Below are 15,824 nucleotides of genomic sequence, written 5' to 3'. Positions count from 1 at the left end.
GGAGGGCGGGGGGGATCCGGCAGGGAAGGGGCGGTGGGGCGGCGAAGGGAAGGTGAAACGGGGCGGAAAAGGCAAAGGGAAGCGGGGGGTGGGGGGCAGCTTCCCGAGCGATCCTGACTCCACCTCCCGAGGGCCGGAGAGAAAGGGAAGGGCAGCGACTACGATTTGGGGACAGAATCCAGGGACCCTGCGTTTTCGGTTTCCCCCCATGTGCTTCCTCCACCTCCCCCCCATCTGGATGTCCCTCGCCTCCCTAGTTTCCAGCCCCCGGCCGGGACGCACGGTCTGAGCTCGGGATCGCCACCTCCCGTTCTCGCCCCCGACTGGCGCCGACCCGGGAGCCGGACGCCCGGCCCGCTCCCCGCGCGCGGGCCGGAGCGCGCGTCCCCGGGGCAGGGCAGGGCCGGAGGCGGGGATGCGCGAGGCGCCCGCGAGCGGGGGCGTTGGGCGCCGAGGCAAGAGGATTCCCCTCGACTGCCCCCGGCTCCTCTGGACTGAAGACTTGGGGGGATTGGCTCCCCACCGTGCCCCTCCCATTCCGAAGCGCGGCACCCACCTCCAGCGCCCGAGCCGTCCAAGCGGCCAGCAGGACCAGTGTCAAACCGGACAGCATCGCGACCCTGCGCGGGGCACCGAGTGCGCTGCTGTTCGAGTGGGATCTGCCGCGCCCTTGCTCTGCCAGTGCCGCCGCCGCCAACGTCGCCGTTTGTGGTGGCGCCCGCGATCGCACTGCTCCGGGTGCTCTCTCTCACCGCTGCCGAGGAAACTGACGGAGCAGGAGCGCGGCGGCGGGGCTCGGAGCCCGGCGAGTCAGCTGATCCGGTCCACCCCGCTCGGCACCCGAGAGAGACCCCTAGCGGAGCCGCCGGGGAGCTGCGCGCGCTCGGCCGGCGGGGGCCCGCGCCCCGGCGCCCACAGGTGTAGCGCCCCCGCGACTCCCGCACCCCGCGTGGCGGGCCGCCGGCCACCTGGACCCCGGGAGCAGTGGGAGGGAGAAGAACCTGGGGCCAGGAGAGGGGAGGTGCAGGAGCAGGGAAAGGTGAGTCGTAGGACGTTTGGGCTCCAGAAAAGTCGAGAGCGCTCCCCGCTCGTCCCCGTGAGCTTGAGTCATCCGACCCCGCAGGCCTCTCAGGGATGTCACAGAAAGGGCTGCTGCTGGGTGCGTGTTTAGCCGCATTTCTGTTTTTGTCTTGGTTTGGATAAGTGGGGGAGGTGTTTCTGAAAGAGAATGGGAACAAGATAAGCTTAAAGGAAACAGAATTTCTTTGCTTGTTAATAGAGCAAACGCCTCTTTTTTTTCTTTTCTTTTTTTCCGGTCAAAAGCAGCCAGGAGCAACCTGGAATTTCTATCTTTAGAACAAACCAGAGGAGAAAGGAGCTGGACGTAGAGAAGAAGCTAGCGACCCATTTACTTCTCCTTAAAAGAAAGGTTTTTAAATTTTATCTGTTGTATTTCTTTTGTTTTGTTTTGTTTTGAGTTTGTGGGTGGTTTTTTGTTTTTTTTTTTTTTTAAGAGAAGGGACCGATCAGGAGGGATTTTTTTTTTTTTCAGGCAGGGATGTAACATCCGTTTGAGATGGGAGTGAAGTGAAAGTTAAGAGAAAAGGGGTCTAAGAGATGATTCCTATTCGACCCCTAGTAACTAAGAACTTCTGACCTCAAACTCCGTCCTTGTTCTTCGCTGTGTCTAGAATAATCTAGAACAGCCCAGATGTATCCCCTGCCCTTGACCTGAAGGGACATAGGTTACCAAGCCTCAGTCCACAGTGGGGCTAGTGCGAGAGAATGAAGCCAGGGACGATGGTCATGGGGTCTTGGCTCAGCCAGGGAGATGGTGACTTCCTTCCTGAGAAGTCAGCATGTATCTGCCAGCTTCCCTAAATGATCTCTTCATCTCCCCTCCTCCACTCCTTATCCAATCCTGGCCGTGGACTACTTTTCTCCTAAGTGTCCTTTGAAAGTCCTCAACCAATAGTAACAAATATTTGTTATCATGCAGTATTTCTTTAGATGCCTTATGTCATTAATTTCTACGCAAGCCAGTGATGCCCTTGCTGTTATGATTCACATTTATAAGTCAAGAAACAATCTAAGGAACTTCTCCCAAAACTAAAGCAAAGGAACAGCAAGTTAAGTGACATGAGGTTGAGACTACAGGGAAAAGCCTAAGTGGCAGCAAAATCCAGTTGCTTCCCAAACATTTACCCAGCACCACAATTTCCTGTTTGTCCCAGGTTTGTATGAGCAATTTAAGGCATCTGAATTCGAGAGGACTATGACTAGTAGGAGATGGGGAGGGAGCAGGGCCAGCTACACATCTTGCAGCGTCCAATACAAAATGAAAAGGCCAGGCCCTTTTTTCCCAAAATTAAGAATTTTAAGTTCAGGATGCAGAATGTTAAACCAGCCATGGTGCTTTTCTGAGCTCGGGGCCCTGTGTGACTGCGCAGGTTGCATACTCATGAAGCCAGTCCTAGAAGAGAGGAAGCAATTTTTAAGAGTAAGGGACTTTTATTGAGCACATCATTCAAAAATCTAGAAGTAGAGCTATAATCTATACAAATAAAAGTTCTCAGATTTAGCAGTTTCCATTCCACTGTTGAAACTCACCACTCTCACACACTTCCTGGACGAGATGTTCTCCTGGGGAAGAGGATTAGCAGCTGACTGTCGGAATGATGGACAGCCCTTACATTTTCCCCCATTAGACCCCACTCAGATTCTGATGGCTTTTACTTCTCAGCCACTCTCTCTGTTCTGCATTTAATGCCATTTTCTGCCCTGAGGTATCTCGCAGATCCCCTAAGCAGGAAATAATGAGTCATCCTAGTTAGAACCCAACAACGCTGGGGGAAGGACCAACCATCATTGGCTGAAATCTCCACAACGTTCCCAGCCTACACTTAAATGGCCTAACCTGTGAGATGTTCACTCTCTCTTCGGACAGTGCATTCTGTGTTTGGGTGGTTTTGGTTTCTATAAAGTCCTTACCTCATTCCCTCTCCTTTAACCTCCCACTCAGATGTCCTTGTTTGTACCCCCATTACCAAGCAGAATAAGTCTTTTCCACACCACAGATCTTCACATATTTGCCAGCAGTTTACATGCTGCCTCTGCTTCCAGTGTCCCCTCTTTGCAAGGTAACACAGGCGCTTCCTTCAATAATTGTGCAGATGGCGTGGTTTCTGGTTCCTTCTACACCCTGGCCATTCTCCTCTAAATGTGCTCTGGGATGTTTACAATACTTGTTGAGTGCTCTGACCACTGCAGCATGGAGTAGTCTGTTGCTCATCTCAGTGAGCAGCCTAATATTGCATTTGATTTTGTCAACTCAAATTGGTCACACTCACCATCAGTTCTCGCCAATCCATTTTATGCATAGTACTGTGAGCCACTTCTCTGTCATCTTATGTTTAGGATGTTATCTGTGCCCTGCAAATATGACCCCAAACCATCTAAGCCAGAAGATAGGCCCCGTATTAGTTTGTGAGGGCTGCCGTAACAAAATATCACAGACTAGCTGACTTAAACAACAGAAATTTATTTTCTCACAATTCTGGAAACTAGAAGTCCAAGATCAAGGCATCAGCGGGGTTGATTTCTTCTGAGGCCTCGTGCCGGTTTACAGATGGCCGTCTTCTCTCTGTGTCTTCACATGGTCTCTTCTCTGAGTGGGTCTGTGTCCTCATCTCTTCTTGTAAGGACATCAGTCACATTGAATTGGGGTCCACCCTAATGACCTCATTTTAATTATCTCTTTAGAGACCTTGTCTCCAAATATAGTTATATTTGGAGGGATTAGGATTTCAATACATGAATCTGGGAGAGGGGCCTAATTTAGCCCATACCAGGCCCTCATATGGAGTAACTAACTAGGACTTGTTCTATAACCCGGTCACTAATTTTTAACCTTTATTACCAGTGACCAATGGTTTGTCTGCTCTTTCCAGTTGGAAGATCACTCAGTTCAATAGAAAAAAATAGAAACTGAAGAGTTTCACTTTCTCTCGATCATGTATTAACATCATGACCCCCAGCAGCTGGTATTCCTCCAAAGATTATTCAGCTCTGAAAATAAAGTAAAAGCTCTGTTACATTTTTTTTTTAGAAAAGTTTATCAGAACCTAAACTTATATTAGTTTGCTAGAGCTGCTATAACAAAATGCTGCAGACCGAGTGGCTTAAGCAACATAAATTAATTTTCTCACAGTTCCAGAAGGTAGAAGTCCAAGATCAAGGTGCTACCAGGTTTGGATTCCTTTAAGGCCTCTCTCCTTGACTTGCAGATGGCCACCCTCTTGCTATGTCTTTACTTGGTCTTTCCTCTGTGAGCGAGAGCTTGGCATCTCTTTCTGCCTGTTCGAATCTCGTCTTCTTATAGGGACACTGGTCAGATGGGATTAGGGTCCACGCTAATAATCTCTTTAAAAACCCTATCCCCAAATACAGTCACATTCTGAGCTAGTTGAAGTTAGACTTCAACACATAGGTTTGGGGGGAACACCATTCAGTCCATAATAGAACCCCTAAAATTATTCTTACATCCTTAAGAGCGGATTCTTTTGACCTTTTATTCAAGTCCTTTAGAAACCAAAATGCTTTCTAGGTAACCAGAGTGCTTTCCTCAGCTGCCTCCTGTTTGAATATTTGGATCCTCTGGCTATTCCAGACTTCCAATAGTGTTAAGAATTACCTTTCATAGAGATGCTTCCTTGCTGAGTAGTAGCTGTGATGGCAGACATTGTGACGTATTAGAGAGTTTCACATGCTTATGAACTTCTCTTTTCTTCCAGAACCTCGTACTGATTCCTCTTTGTAGACCAGAAGTAGATCTTGAATTTCATTTTCTCTCATCTCTACCTTCTCTAAGACACGAGAATGTTATTAATTTCTTTATCTCGACTGCAGCCGTCAATATCTACAGAAGTCTACACTAAAAAGCAATCAAGCTTTTCATAATAAAATTGTTCTTCCAATGATAGGTGCAGTTTTTCATATTATAAGATTTTTTCTTTTTCTAATGAATAGATGAAGACATTTTAAAATGAATAGTTAGCACTTAACATATCTACATTAACTACACACATCGAATAGACCTGAATATAGACAGAGGATGTGACATTTCATTTGCTTTTTTTCTTAAGTTACAGCTTCATTCCTAGGTCTTTACTGCAGTAGTGCATCTATGAAGGATAAACGTATTTTCAAACATTTTTAAAATTAGTCCTCTGCAATCACTATAGAAAACTACTTCAAAGACAGCCTTCAAATTCAAATAAGTGATAGTTTACAAATGGGTTTAGTATAATCCAGTAGTAACTCTATGGGATAACAAAATTAAATGTTTAACCAGTTTAGCCAGGGATTACTATTTGCAGCTGGTTTACATAACTTGTTTGAAGAATAATGGTAATTCCAAGGTTTCCACAAAGACTAATTTAAAAAAAAAAAAAAAGTATTTCTATATTTTATGGAAGAACACAAGAGGAGAAAGAAAAGGCCGTATGTAAAACCCCGGAGGTAGAAAGTGTGAAAATCAAACCAGTAGCAAGATTGGCTTCTACAGAGAACTTTGATAGTAGGGCAGCCATATGCAAGATGAGAAAGGACACACTCAGGCTTTGAGAAAGCTTGACAACTACTTATCAGTTTTGGAAATAGTTACGGAAACTACCACACCCTGTTTTCAAAATACTCCCCTCATCAGGTGGTGGAGACAAACTGGGAAGGCACGTGGAACGGTGCCAGGTTTATAATAGAAATTGCTTCTTCCTTGAGAGAACAAAAATTCACAGTAGCTGTAACTGATTTTGATAGTCCTGACTTTGACCTTGCCTTGGCCTTGCCAGAGGCTGCCAGTTTGCACAGTGACTCTCAACCCACTGTTACTTAGGTGATACCTAAGTAATATATTGCTAATAAGTTTCAAATTTGTGAGTGATTTCCTTTTTTTAGAACCTAAATGAAAGCAGACTCAGTTACCCTTATATCAGGCTAACCATTCGTATTCCAATATGCTGTCTAGAGGGGAGAGAAAGGGATGGAACTGTAGAATTAGGCAAATATACTACGAATTAGACAAAAGTCTGACCACTCCCGAGGGCATGTGCCAGGTATGTAAAAGATATGTATCATGTTTACAGATGGCACAGTGCTCGGAAAGGCTGCTGGGGATGCTGAGAGGATTAGATGGGGCAGATCACCTGCAGAAGGGAGGATCACACACATGGTCAAGGAGTGTCCTCCCCCAGAGCAGCTGCAGGAAGCCACAGCTCTCACCAGGAGTTGCTGTGCCCTGGGGCCATTCGCCAACATTCAGCACTGATGGCAAACATGGAGGCCGAAGGAGGTTATACTCCAAGGTAACTAGATCACGTTATCTCTACACAAAGCATACCTGGGAATGGTCTTTCGTGTCTTTAAGGAGAGGGTTCAAATGTCTTTAATGAGTGACTCAATTTTCAAAATCCAGGTGAAGGCTGTAGCCAGAGAAGAGTGTTACCTAAACCTAAAATAAATGAAACATTCCAGCAGGAAAGTGTTGAGCATTCACGAACACGTTTTGTAAATAAACAGCATCCTTAATGACAAAACAAACACACAACCCAACAAAAATTGCATAGTCATTCAGTGTATAACTTTTGTCCCTAAGCAAACACTCAACTTTACCATATCCCTTAGTTAACATTATTTTTCGTTCATGTGAATTTATATCTGGTTGAAGTAAATATTAATCTTAGAAATGAAAATGTTTAATATTGGCGGGTCAATCCAATTTTTTTATGCTTCCACTGTGGACAGGGTAAAAAAAAAAAAACTTACATTTGCTCCTTTTAAAGAACTTATATTTATGTGAGACCAATATCTGGCAGCGGGGGTGGGGGGGCAGTGAAAAAACGTACATCAGTAAGTACAATTCAGTTTACAGCATTTGTGTATATATGTATATAAATTCATCAGAAGAAAATTAGCGTAACAGACCTATAGCACTGGGAGGGGTAAATTAGTGATGTGAGGAAGAGGTTCTCCCTCTCCTCCCCCAAAGGGATTTATTTGATGGCACTTTCAAAGAGAAAAGAAAGAGGATGTTCTAAGAGAGGACCACATGACGACGTTAAGAGTGTTGTGAGGAGACCAGTAAGCGGGCGGTAGCGGTGGGAGGACCTGCTAATGTTGGAGAATCCGTGGGATTTGGGTCAGGTGGAAGGGGCAGCAGTGAGCTGCTGCTACTCACGACAGGTTTGCGCGACAGACTCTTACGGTTCTGGAGAAAGGTCTGTCAGTGGCAAAGGTTTGGACAATGAAAGGTTTGGAGGATGAAAAAGCTGGGATCGGGAAGAACAGGGAGGAGGACTTCCCGGAGGTTCCAGGTATAGTCGTACACAACGGGATCTGTAAAACAGTTTGTGAAAAAATTCGTGGTTAACTCAGCCAGAAAGGGCTGGGGGAGGGAGGATTTGTACCTGGACACCATTAATTACGATTTTTTTTTTTAATGAGGAAAATAATAAATTCTGTTTTTAGCTTGTTTGTATTTAGGGATCAGAAATCCATAGGAAGTAACTTGAGCAAGGTGAGTGCAGACCGACGGGAAGGGAATGAGGGATGAATGTTGGAGGTGTGGCTGTGGTAGTTTTCCAACAGTTGAGTTAAAAACTACTGAGTGAAGTTAACATGGTGTTACAAAAGGGAAGACACATTTTGTGTTTACTTATGAGAACTAAATAGCCACTTGGAGATTGAGCATTTGTGAGATGAACCCTAAATACCCCTGTAAATACAGTGTGAGAAAGAAGTGAGTTACATTTATTACTCAAGGCTATTTTTCAATATGTGATGCTTTAGAATGATAATTTTGGAAAAACAAAGGATAACATCTTCTAGCACAATTTCCAAACCACGTACCGTGAAATCGTGTTCAGCAGAGCCCTATGCGTATGAATAAGTGTTACATGCACACGTGAATGGAGTTTTGTAATCAAATAAGTTTGAGAAATAAGCAGTTAAATGAAGTTAAACAAATATCTTTACTTTAGATTGCCTACAACCTTTTAAGAAGCTACGGTGCATTTTGAATTTTAGAGAAAGTAGCTCTTTCTGCAGCATCCCTCTCTCTCCCTCATTTTTGTTTATGTTTTGTTTACTGTATCAAATCCAGGACTAGAGTTGCATCAAGCAAGCTTTAGGGAGCTCTGCTTTGAAGGCGTTCTTGTGGACGCCTGGATTTCTTTGTTTAAGACTCTTGTAGAAATGAAGGTGTATAGTGTACATTTTTGTCAAAGCAGATGGGTTCTTTCCACTGAAGGGTGTTACATGACCTTGAAGATAAATTAATAAAGGAAGAAAGTAGAAATATTAGGCTAAACAGACATTTTAAAGTAGGGCATACCAGATGCCACAAAAAACCTTCTGAAAGTTTAAAGTAGGAGTTAAGATGTGTATTGTGTGGAAGATACTGGATTAGAGCCTTAGAATATTTATAATATGAATGTGTAAGTATATGACCAGCTTTTTCCCAGTTTCGGAGAGAAATGGGACAGAATCCAATTTGCATTTGAGATTACTTCTTTCTAAGTTTTCCTATGTAGAAGAGGAAGTATTGCGAAGTTTACAAGGATAAGCCTCAGGATAAGACCTGAGCTCACTGCCTGTCTGTAATCTTTTGCGACTGGGAACCTCAAGAAACACTCAGGACCTCTACAAAGATGAGTAAAGAGATCTAAGAAGGAGAATTGAAGGAGACAACTATTGGATTAATTTTACGAAGCTTTTGCTGAAATGTCTCGTAAAGTGTACATAGAGAGTAAAGGCATAAGGAGAGAGAGAATTCTCTGGGTCAAAAATAAATAAATAAATCTGAATTTCCATAGTTTTCCTCTGTTAGGTCTTATTGAAAAATTCATTTACCACTAGTGATATCAAGCGGCCCTGTCAGCCCTCATTACTGTCTTGAAAAGGAAAAGGTTTAGGGAAGCTGATCTGAAAAGGAATGTTGTTATTCCTGTTTTCCAGTTATCAGTGAAAACAGATTCTGTTATCTAAATCTTGCAGGACCAGACCAAGGGTCCAGATACCCACCTCATGCTGGTGAGTTTGCGAAGCCTGGTAAGAGATACCGACTAATTAAAAAGGGCTGGCCAGGCAGGCCCATTCCCGTTTGCAAAGGAAGAGTAAAATGAGATGGAAATAAACTGGAAAAAATGGTGAAAACAAATCTGTTTCTCAGATAATTGTAGAGCCCTAGCATCAACCCTGGTTTAAGTCTTGGAAAATATCAAATTCAGTACTAATTTTAGCCTACATGAGAAAATAGGTCATAGATTTGCTTTAAACTCCGTTATACCATTTTAGCCTCAACTGCTTGGGAGCTGCTGGGAAATTTTATTTAAAAAGAAAAGTATACTCTATCAACATAGTTTCCACCAAAAATCTCTAAAACAACTCTAAAAGCCATGTGCAGGCTGTGTCTAGAAGACAGTTGAGCAATCTATTAGAAACTGAGCCGGGGTCGCTCAAGTCTTATGAGTCTCGATCACTCAACACCTACGAAACATTTACAAGAGATTTTTTTTCAATCAAGATGAAGAAACTCAGGTAAGCATAGGGATGTGCTGCTTTTTGTACAGGCTTCCTTCTTTTTGGAATTAGTCCTCGGTGATACTCGGTGTAAGATCTCGTCTCCGTGAAGCGAAGCATGGCCTTGGGAGTGAGAAGCAGCTCTCTGTGTAAGTAGTAGTTTCATTCTGATTTTTCAAGCTTGCAGCTTTCTCACGTTTCACACATTGGAAGAGAAGATATTGGATGGCTGGCCCAGAGGACTTTTTCTCTCATTTATGAACTCCTCCAGTGAGGAAAGATTTGATTTAACACGATTCTCCTTCAGTTTGAACATGTCAAGGTGCTTCCACCACCATCCCATAATACCCTGTAACTGGACCCTTTCATCTCCGGCTCTCTTCGAGTTTTTATGAGTTGAAAAAGAACCGAGAATTACAGTTTTAGAATTGAAGAGAAGGTGATGCTGTTCTAGGCCAAGCTTTTCACTTGATGAGGATTCGTTGATTAGCCACCCAGAGAAGTGGAATAACTTACATGCGGTCTTGCGACGATTTATTGACAAAGCTTGGCCCTAGTCCTCTTGACTTTCTATTCTCATTTCATCATATGGTCTCACCAGACCTGAATCATGAGAACAGTGCAGTGTGGAGACCAACCATACTTCGTAAAGTGATGATATATATATTTTTTCTAGTCTAAAGTTGGTTTATCTTTCTCTAGAAATCTAGAGTTGGAACCCATCTCGAAAATCACCTGTTTGATCCTCCCACAAACACACAGGTGTCTTGCCTGCAATATTCTTGAAACAATTATATGGGTTCAGTTTCCTTTATTACCTATTACAGGGAGCCATCTTCAGGAAGCAAACATTTCACTAGAATTGAGAGGATGTGGCCACTGTTTGACCAGAGAGCAGGACCCAGACAGAGGGTCGTCCCCTCTCTGGAATGTACTTCTGCCCACTGTTCCCACACTAGCAACCGTTCCGAGGATGCGGCCCTGAGAGAGTAAGGCGTTGCCGAGACCATTTGGACTGAATGTGTGACTGAACTTTTCACATATAAACCTTTGAGATTTTGAAGGGAAAGTGCAGAGATTTGCTCATCCTATGGCTGTCCAGGACAGGCCTTGCACATTCTTTTCCTTATTAAACCTGCCACCTGCCAATCCGGAGGGGTCTGCCTCTTTCCTCGGTCTGTCCTTCCTCTCTGTGTGTGGGGGATGGTTTCAGATTTTCTCTGGGAAGCTGCTGAGGTTAGGAACCAAGAGCAATGGAGAGGTAGCTGGTGACATTGACAAAGCTGGTTCAGGGAGTGATGGAGACCAAGTATGATTGGCACGGGTTCAAGCGAGAATGGGGAGAGGAATTTAAGGCAGCAATTATAAAATATTCTTTTGAGGACTCTTGCCGTTAAAGGGCAAAGAAATTGTGTGGTAGCTAACGAGGAATACATGAGAGGGTTCTTTTTTTTTCTTTTTCTTAATGGAAGATATTATAATATATCATTATGCTGAGGAGAATGATCCAGGAACAATGGAAAATTGATGAGGCAGCAGAGAGGGGATAATTGCTGAAACAACGTCCCAGAGTAGATAAGAGGGAATGAAAGTTGAGGAGCCGGCCTGAGATGGGGACGCCATCGATAGCTCGGTTGCCCTGTACAGTAGCCACTAGCCACATGCGGCCATTTACGTTCATTCAAAATTAAATAAAATGTAAAATTTACTTCCTCAGTTGTGCTAGCCTTATTTCAAGTGCTGAATAGCCACACGTAATGAGTGACTGTAGTACCAGACTGCACAAACTTGGAACGTTTCCCTCACCCCGCCGTCTACCTCCCCCAAACTTGGAACATTTCGATCACCGCAGAACGTTCTGTTGGACGGCCTGAGCTGTCCTTGTGGGGAGAGGCAGACGTGCGTATGGGCACATATGCAATCAGGAAGGTAGATATGGTGGAGGGAGCTTATGGAAGGTCTTTACTAATTTCTTTTGTTTTCTCACTTTAAGTAGAAAGCAAGGAAATGGGCTGAGAGTGAGGATGGAGAAAGATGTTTCTCTAGGAGATAAAGATAGTGAATGGCAAGGGAAAAATGGATTGCTGGACAATCCATTTTAAAGCTTTAAAGATCCACTTTAGGGTAGTAGTCTTTAATTAAGGAGATCAGTCAGGGCCTTGAGTGTTTTTCTCCAGCCATGATCGCTCGCATGGATGCACCGTTGGAATGGGTGAAAAATTGAAGCTGGATTAATGAGTGGTTCTCAGTCCCAGCTGCATATTAGAATTAAAATTTTTAGAAGCCTCGTCTCCACAGCAGAGGTTCTGATCGAACATTCTGAAAATGGGGCCTGAGCACTCATCTATTTAGAGCTTCCGAGATGATTCTAAAGTGCAGACGTGTTTGAGAACTGCTGACTTACCTCACGAAGGTGAAGGAAATGCACAGAGTAGAGGCGAGGGACGGGGACCTTGGCTAATGATGGACCATGGCACATTCCACAGGTGCAATGACAGAGATTCAGGATCCATGGAGGATAAGAGACTGGATCTGATTGGGTCATCCAGCACTATTGGATGATGAGGGATAAGCTAGGAATCCATGGCTTCCTGGGTCACTAGTACAAAATAAATAGAGGGCACAATGAAATTTGCCACACTGGTCTAAATCAGGGCAGTCAACAGAAATATGATGCAAACCACAGTGATAATTTTAAACCTTTTAGAGGCCACATTTAAAAAAGGAAACAAGTGAATTTAATTTTAATAACATATTTTTGTTACTTAAAGATGCAAAATATCATTTCAACATGTAATCAGTGTCAAAGTTATTAATGAGATATTTGACATCCTTTTCGATTGCATCTTCAAGGCTTGGTGTGCTTTTTACACTTCTCACACATTCCGATTCTGAGCAGACACATTTCAAGTGCTCTGGTGGCTGGTGGCTGCAGTAGAGGACAGTGTGGGTTTAGGAGGTGGTGATAAAAATGTAAATGTTACATGATTTCTGCGGGAACACAAATAATACAGTAATATAGTCGATCTTAAATATATATAATCCTTTGATAACTTGACATATGGAATATGACCAATGCTAAAATTATTTTGAAAATAATATCGTATTATTATTAACTCTACTGAGATAATTTAAAAACCTTACTTTTTGTACAGTGCTTCTTGCAGTCACCCCCAAATTTGATATGCTTGCCTTGGGCATCCTTTTGTAAGTTTGTACAGACAAGATTGCTAAGTACCCTTCAGTTATAATGTTTTTATTAAGATTGTCCAGCCAGATATGAATATATCTAATTATGTTCTTATCTAACCCAATATGGCTTGTTGTTAAAAGTATCACGAGAGTCTTAGTAATATACTCTGTTAAAGTCCAAAAATGCCATGCCAGCCACACTTATCTAATAAAGGTTAGTCTGGCATGCATTTCCTGTCAAATCTGTGTTGGCTTCAGCTTCCAGAACTCTCTGCTGCTTTTTCTGGGTATCGTGGTGCAAGTATTTTAATAATCTAGTCCACATGCTTACTGTCATTTGTAGAGATAATCTTTTCTTATTTTCTGATAGTTAAAGTGACTGACTTTGGAGGAGAAAGGAAGATGCCATAATGAGTGAGAGCAAAGCTGGTTTTGATTTATCAGATATGAACTTAGTATTCTAGAGTATTGCAAACAAGAAGGAGCTTGCATTTCATGGAAGAGCACATAACAAGAAATTGACCAGCCTACTTTCAAAATCTCCAAAGAGGTGGGAGAATGGAGGACAGTATCTATATAAAAACGCACCAAGGAAGATAAGAAAGGGCTGTGACCCCGAGAGAAAGAAGAAACAGGAAAAAAAAAAAAATGTCCTCAGACATCCTCACATAAAAATAACAGGATGTAGACTAAGGAATAAACTTTGAGTGATGCCTCTAATGTCTGTGTACACAGTGTGTGGCATAAGCAAGCTTATATTTTAACACAAGGAAGCAGATATGGCTTTAGACTAAGATGGCACCAAGTATAGGTGGAATAGGACTGACAACTAGAATTGGGGCCAAAAGCACAGATCTTTTTCAAAAGAGACGGACCTGGGAACAATCTATGGTTTGCTCAGCTAGAAGAAGATTTAAAAGCTCCCTCTTCAAGCAGACAGCTTGAGTAGTCCTAGACCCAGGAAAAGTCTGCCATTGCCCAGGCCATTGAGGCCAAGATTTTAAAACAGGAATCTCCACCCTGGAACAATGAATCAGATTTTTTGTCTTTATCAGACATCCCTTACTCTTCTTCTTTATTCTCTCTCTTGCACCGGTTTTATGCATTTCTGTCCACCACATAGACTCCAAGGTGTGAATAGAGTACAGATATTGTGAATCACACATATACCTTAAACCTGGGTCTCTCAGTTCCCACATAGTGACACCATGGCATTTAGCTAAGCCCAGTCTCATGTCTCCTTCTGTACAATGAAGTAAGACAACTCACTTCCTGGGGTTATTATGAAACTTAAAGATGACGTATACCGAGTGCTTGGGACATACCGAACATTCAACAAATGCTAATTTGGTATTGAAACGATAGACATATGTTGGACAAGGATTTTTTTGTTAATTTAAAAAATTTTTCAGTTATTGTAGGCATACGATATTATATTAGTTTGAAGTATACAACATAGTGACTAGAGATTTATATAACTTACAAAGTAATCACCCCAATAAACCTAGCACCCATCCGACACCCTACATAGTCACAGTATTATTGACTGTGTCTCTTACGCTATGCTTTACATCCCCATGACTATTGCGTAACTACCAATTTGTACTTCTTGGGCCCCTCCCCTTTTTCACCTACCCCATAGGCCCCCCTCCCATCTGGCAACCCTCAAAATATTCATGATATAGATACGCCACATTTTGTTTATCCATTTGTCAGTTGGTGGACATTTGGGTTGTCTCCTCCCTTTGTCCATTATGTATAATACTGCTACAAATATTTATGCACAAGCTTTTGTGTGGATGTAGGTTTTTATTTCTCTTGGGTATGCACCTAGGAGTGGAATTGCTGGACTTCAGACTTCTTTAATGCTCTCATATCACTGCAAAGGCTAAGAGTGACTGATTCTACTCTCTACTCCCTACAACTCTTTTTTTTTTTTTTTTTTGGTGATAATCCTAAATTTCTGGATGTTTGTTTACTCAGTTAACAATCACCGAGCAATTGCTGCAAGTCAGGTCATGTTCTAGGCACCGGATAGTTTGGTAGGCACATTGGATTCCAGCTTCTTCAACGTCTAGACAGAGCCTGACAGTAGGGTAACTACTTTATCTGCATCAGGCCTAATCGTAGACTAATTTATGTAGAAAAACAAATATAGTCCTTAACGTGCATTTTTTTTGACTATCTAAATAAATTACCATCATTTCTTAGCTCCTCTCATAGAACTTTCTTGTTCACACTGCTTATTTATGCATTCATTTTGTATTCATAAATTTCCTAATACATTCATTCAACACAAATTTATTAAGCACCTACACTCTGTCAATCACTGTGCTAGACTTGGTGGATATAATGACATTCACTTCTTGTTAGAAATACACATAAATAGGTTGTTATAGTACAATATGGTATTGATGAGATGTCTCTACCCAATTTGGGGTCACTGGGGAGGGCTTCCTGAAAGGTAGAAATGTAGAGTATGGATATAAAGACTGGGGCAGGGGTGGGGAAATTTCCTGGAAGAGTGAACAGTGTAAGTAGACACGCAAATAAGAAACATCAAGTAAGAAATATCGATACTGAACAAGTAGTTTAGTGTTGCTGGATCATAAAGTGCTTTTGGTACTAAGAATCTCCAAAGGAGAAATATAATTGCTGAACATGTAGCCTGCCAGTTGGAATTAATGAATAAGAGAAAAAAGATGATGAAGTAATTTACAGATGCCCACGAAATGGCCGTGTGACGTAAAACAAGCCATTAACTTCTCTGTGCCTCATCTATCGCCCAGATTTTAAGCGGGAGATAGACTTCGTGAATATGTCCTTTCTAAAGTGACACATGAATTGCTAAAAAAAAAAAATTAAAACCCTAAAGAACATTCTAATATTGTCCCAAATATAGCCAAGGTTTGGACAAGTAGAATCATATAAGATGAAGGAGTTATGTTACAGATTAGATTCCAGATTAAGTAGATTAGGGTGAAGAACTCTGAAAAAAGGAAGGAGATGAATGTCAAACCTGGCTTGGTGCCCCAGTGATGCTGACTGCCTAGAGA

General features: G+C 42.6%; 1 protein-coding gene across 6 annotated transcripts in view; it reads right to left on the bottom strand.

Moving 5' to 3' along the window:
• Nucleotides 1–786, bottom strand: part of LOC107498323 (amyloid beta precursor protein) — a 233,803-nt gene extending 233,017 nt beyond the window's left edge. For 4 of the 6 annotated variants that reach the window (XM_016121311.2, XM_016121312.2, XM_016121313.2 and 1 more), the window contains exon 1: nucleotides 557–785. In XM_016121311.2, coding sequence (XP_015976797.1) covers nucleotides 557–613 — 57 coding nt within the window. In that variant the 5' untranslated portion in view covers nucleotides 614–785. Of the gene's footprint in view, nucleotides 1–556 lie in introns of all 6 variants that reach the window. The other 2 variants (XM_016121315.2, XM_016121317.2) reach the window with 1 other exon arrangement.
• Between the last annotated feature and the right edge of the window lie 15,038 nt (nucleotides 787–15,824).

Source organism: Rousettus aegyptiacus, unplaced genomic scaffold, assembly GCF_014176215.1.
Source record: "Rousettus aegyptiacus isolate mRouAeg1 unplaced genomic scaffold, mRouAeg1.p scaffold_m13_p_4, whole genome shotgun sequence".
Classification (NCBI taxonomy): Eukaryota; Metazoa; Chordata; class Mammalia; order Chiroptera; family Pteropodidae; genus Rousettus; species Rousettus aegyptiacus.
Note: the sequence above shows the minus strand (reverse complement) of the source record. Positions and strands in the feature narration are given on the sequence as shown.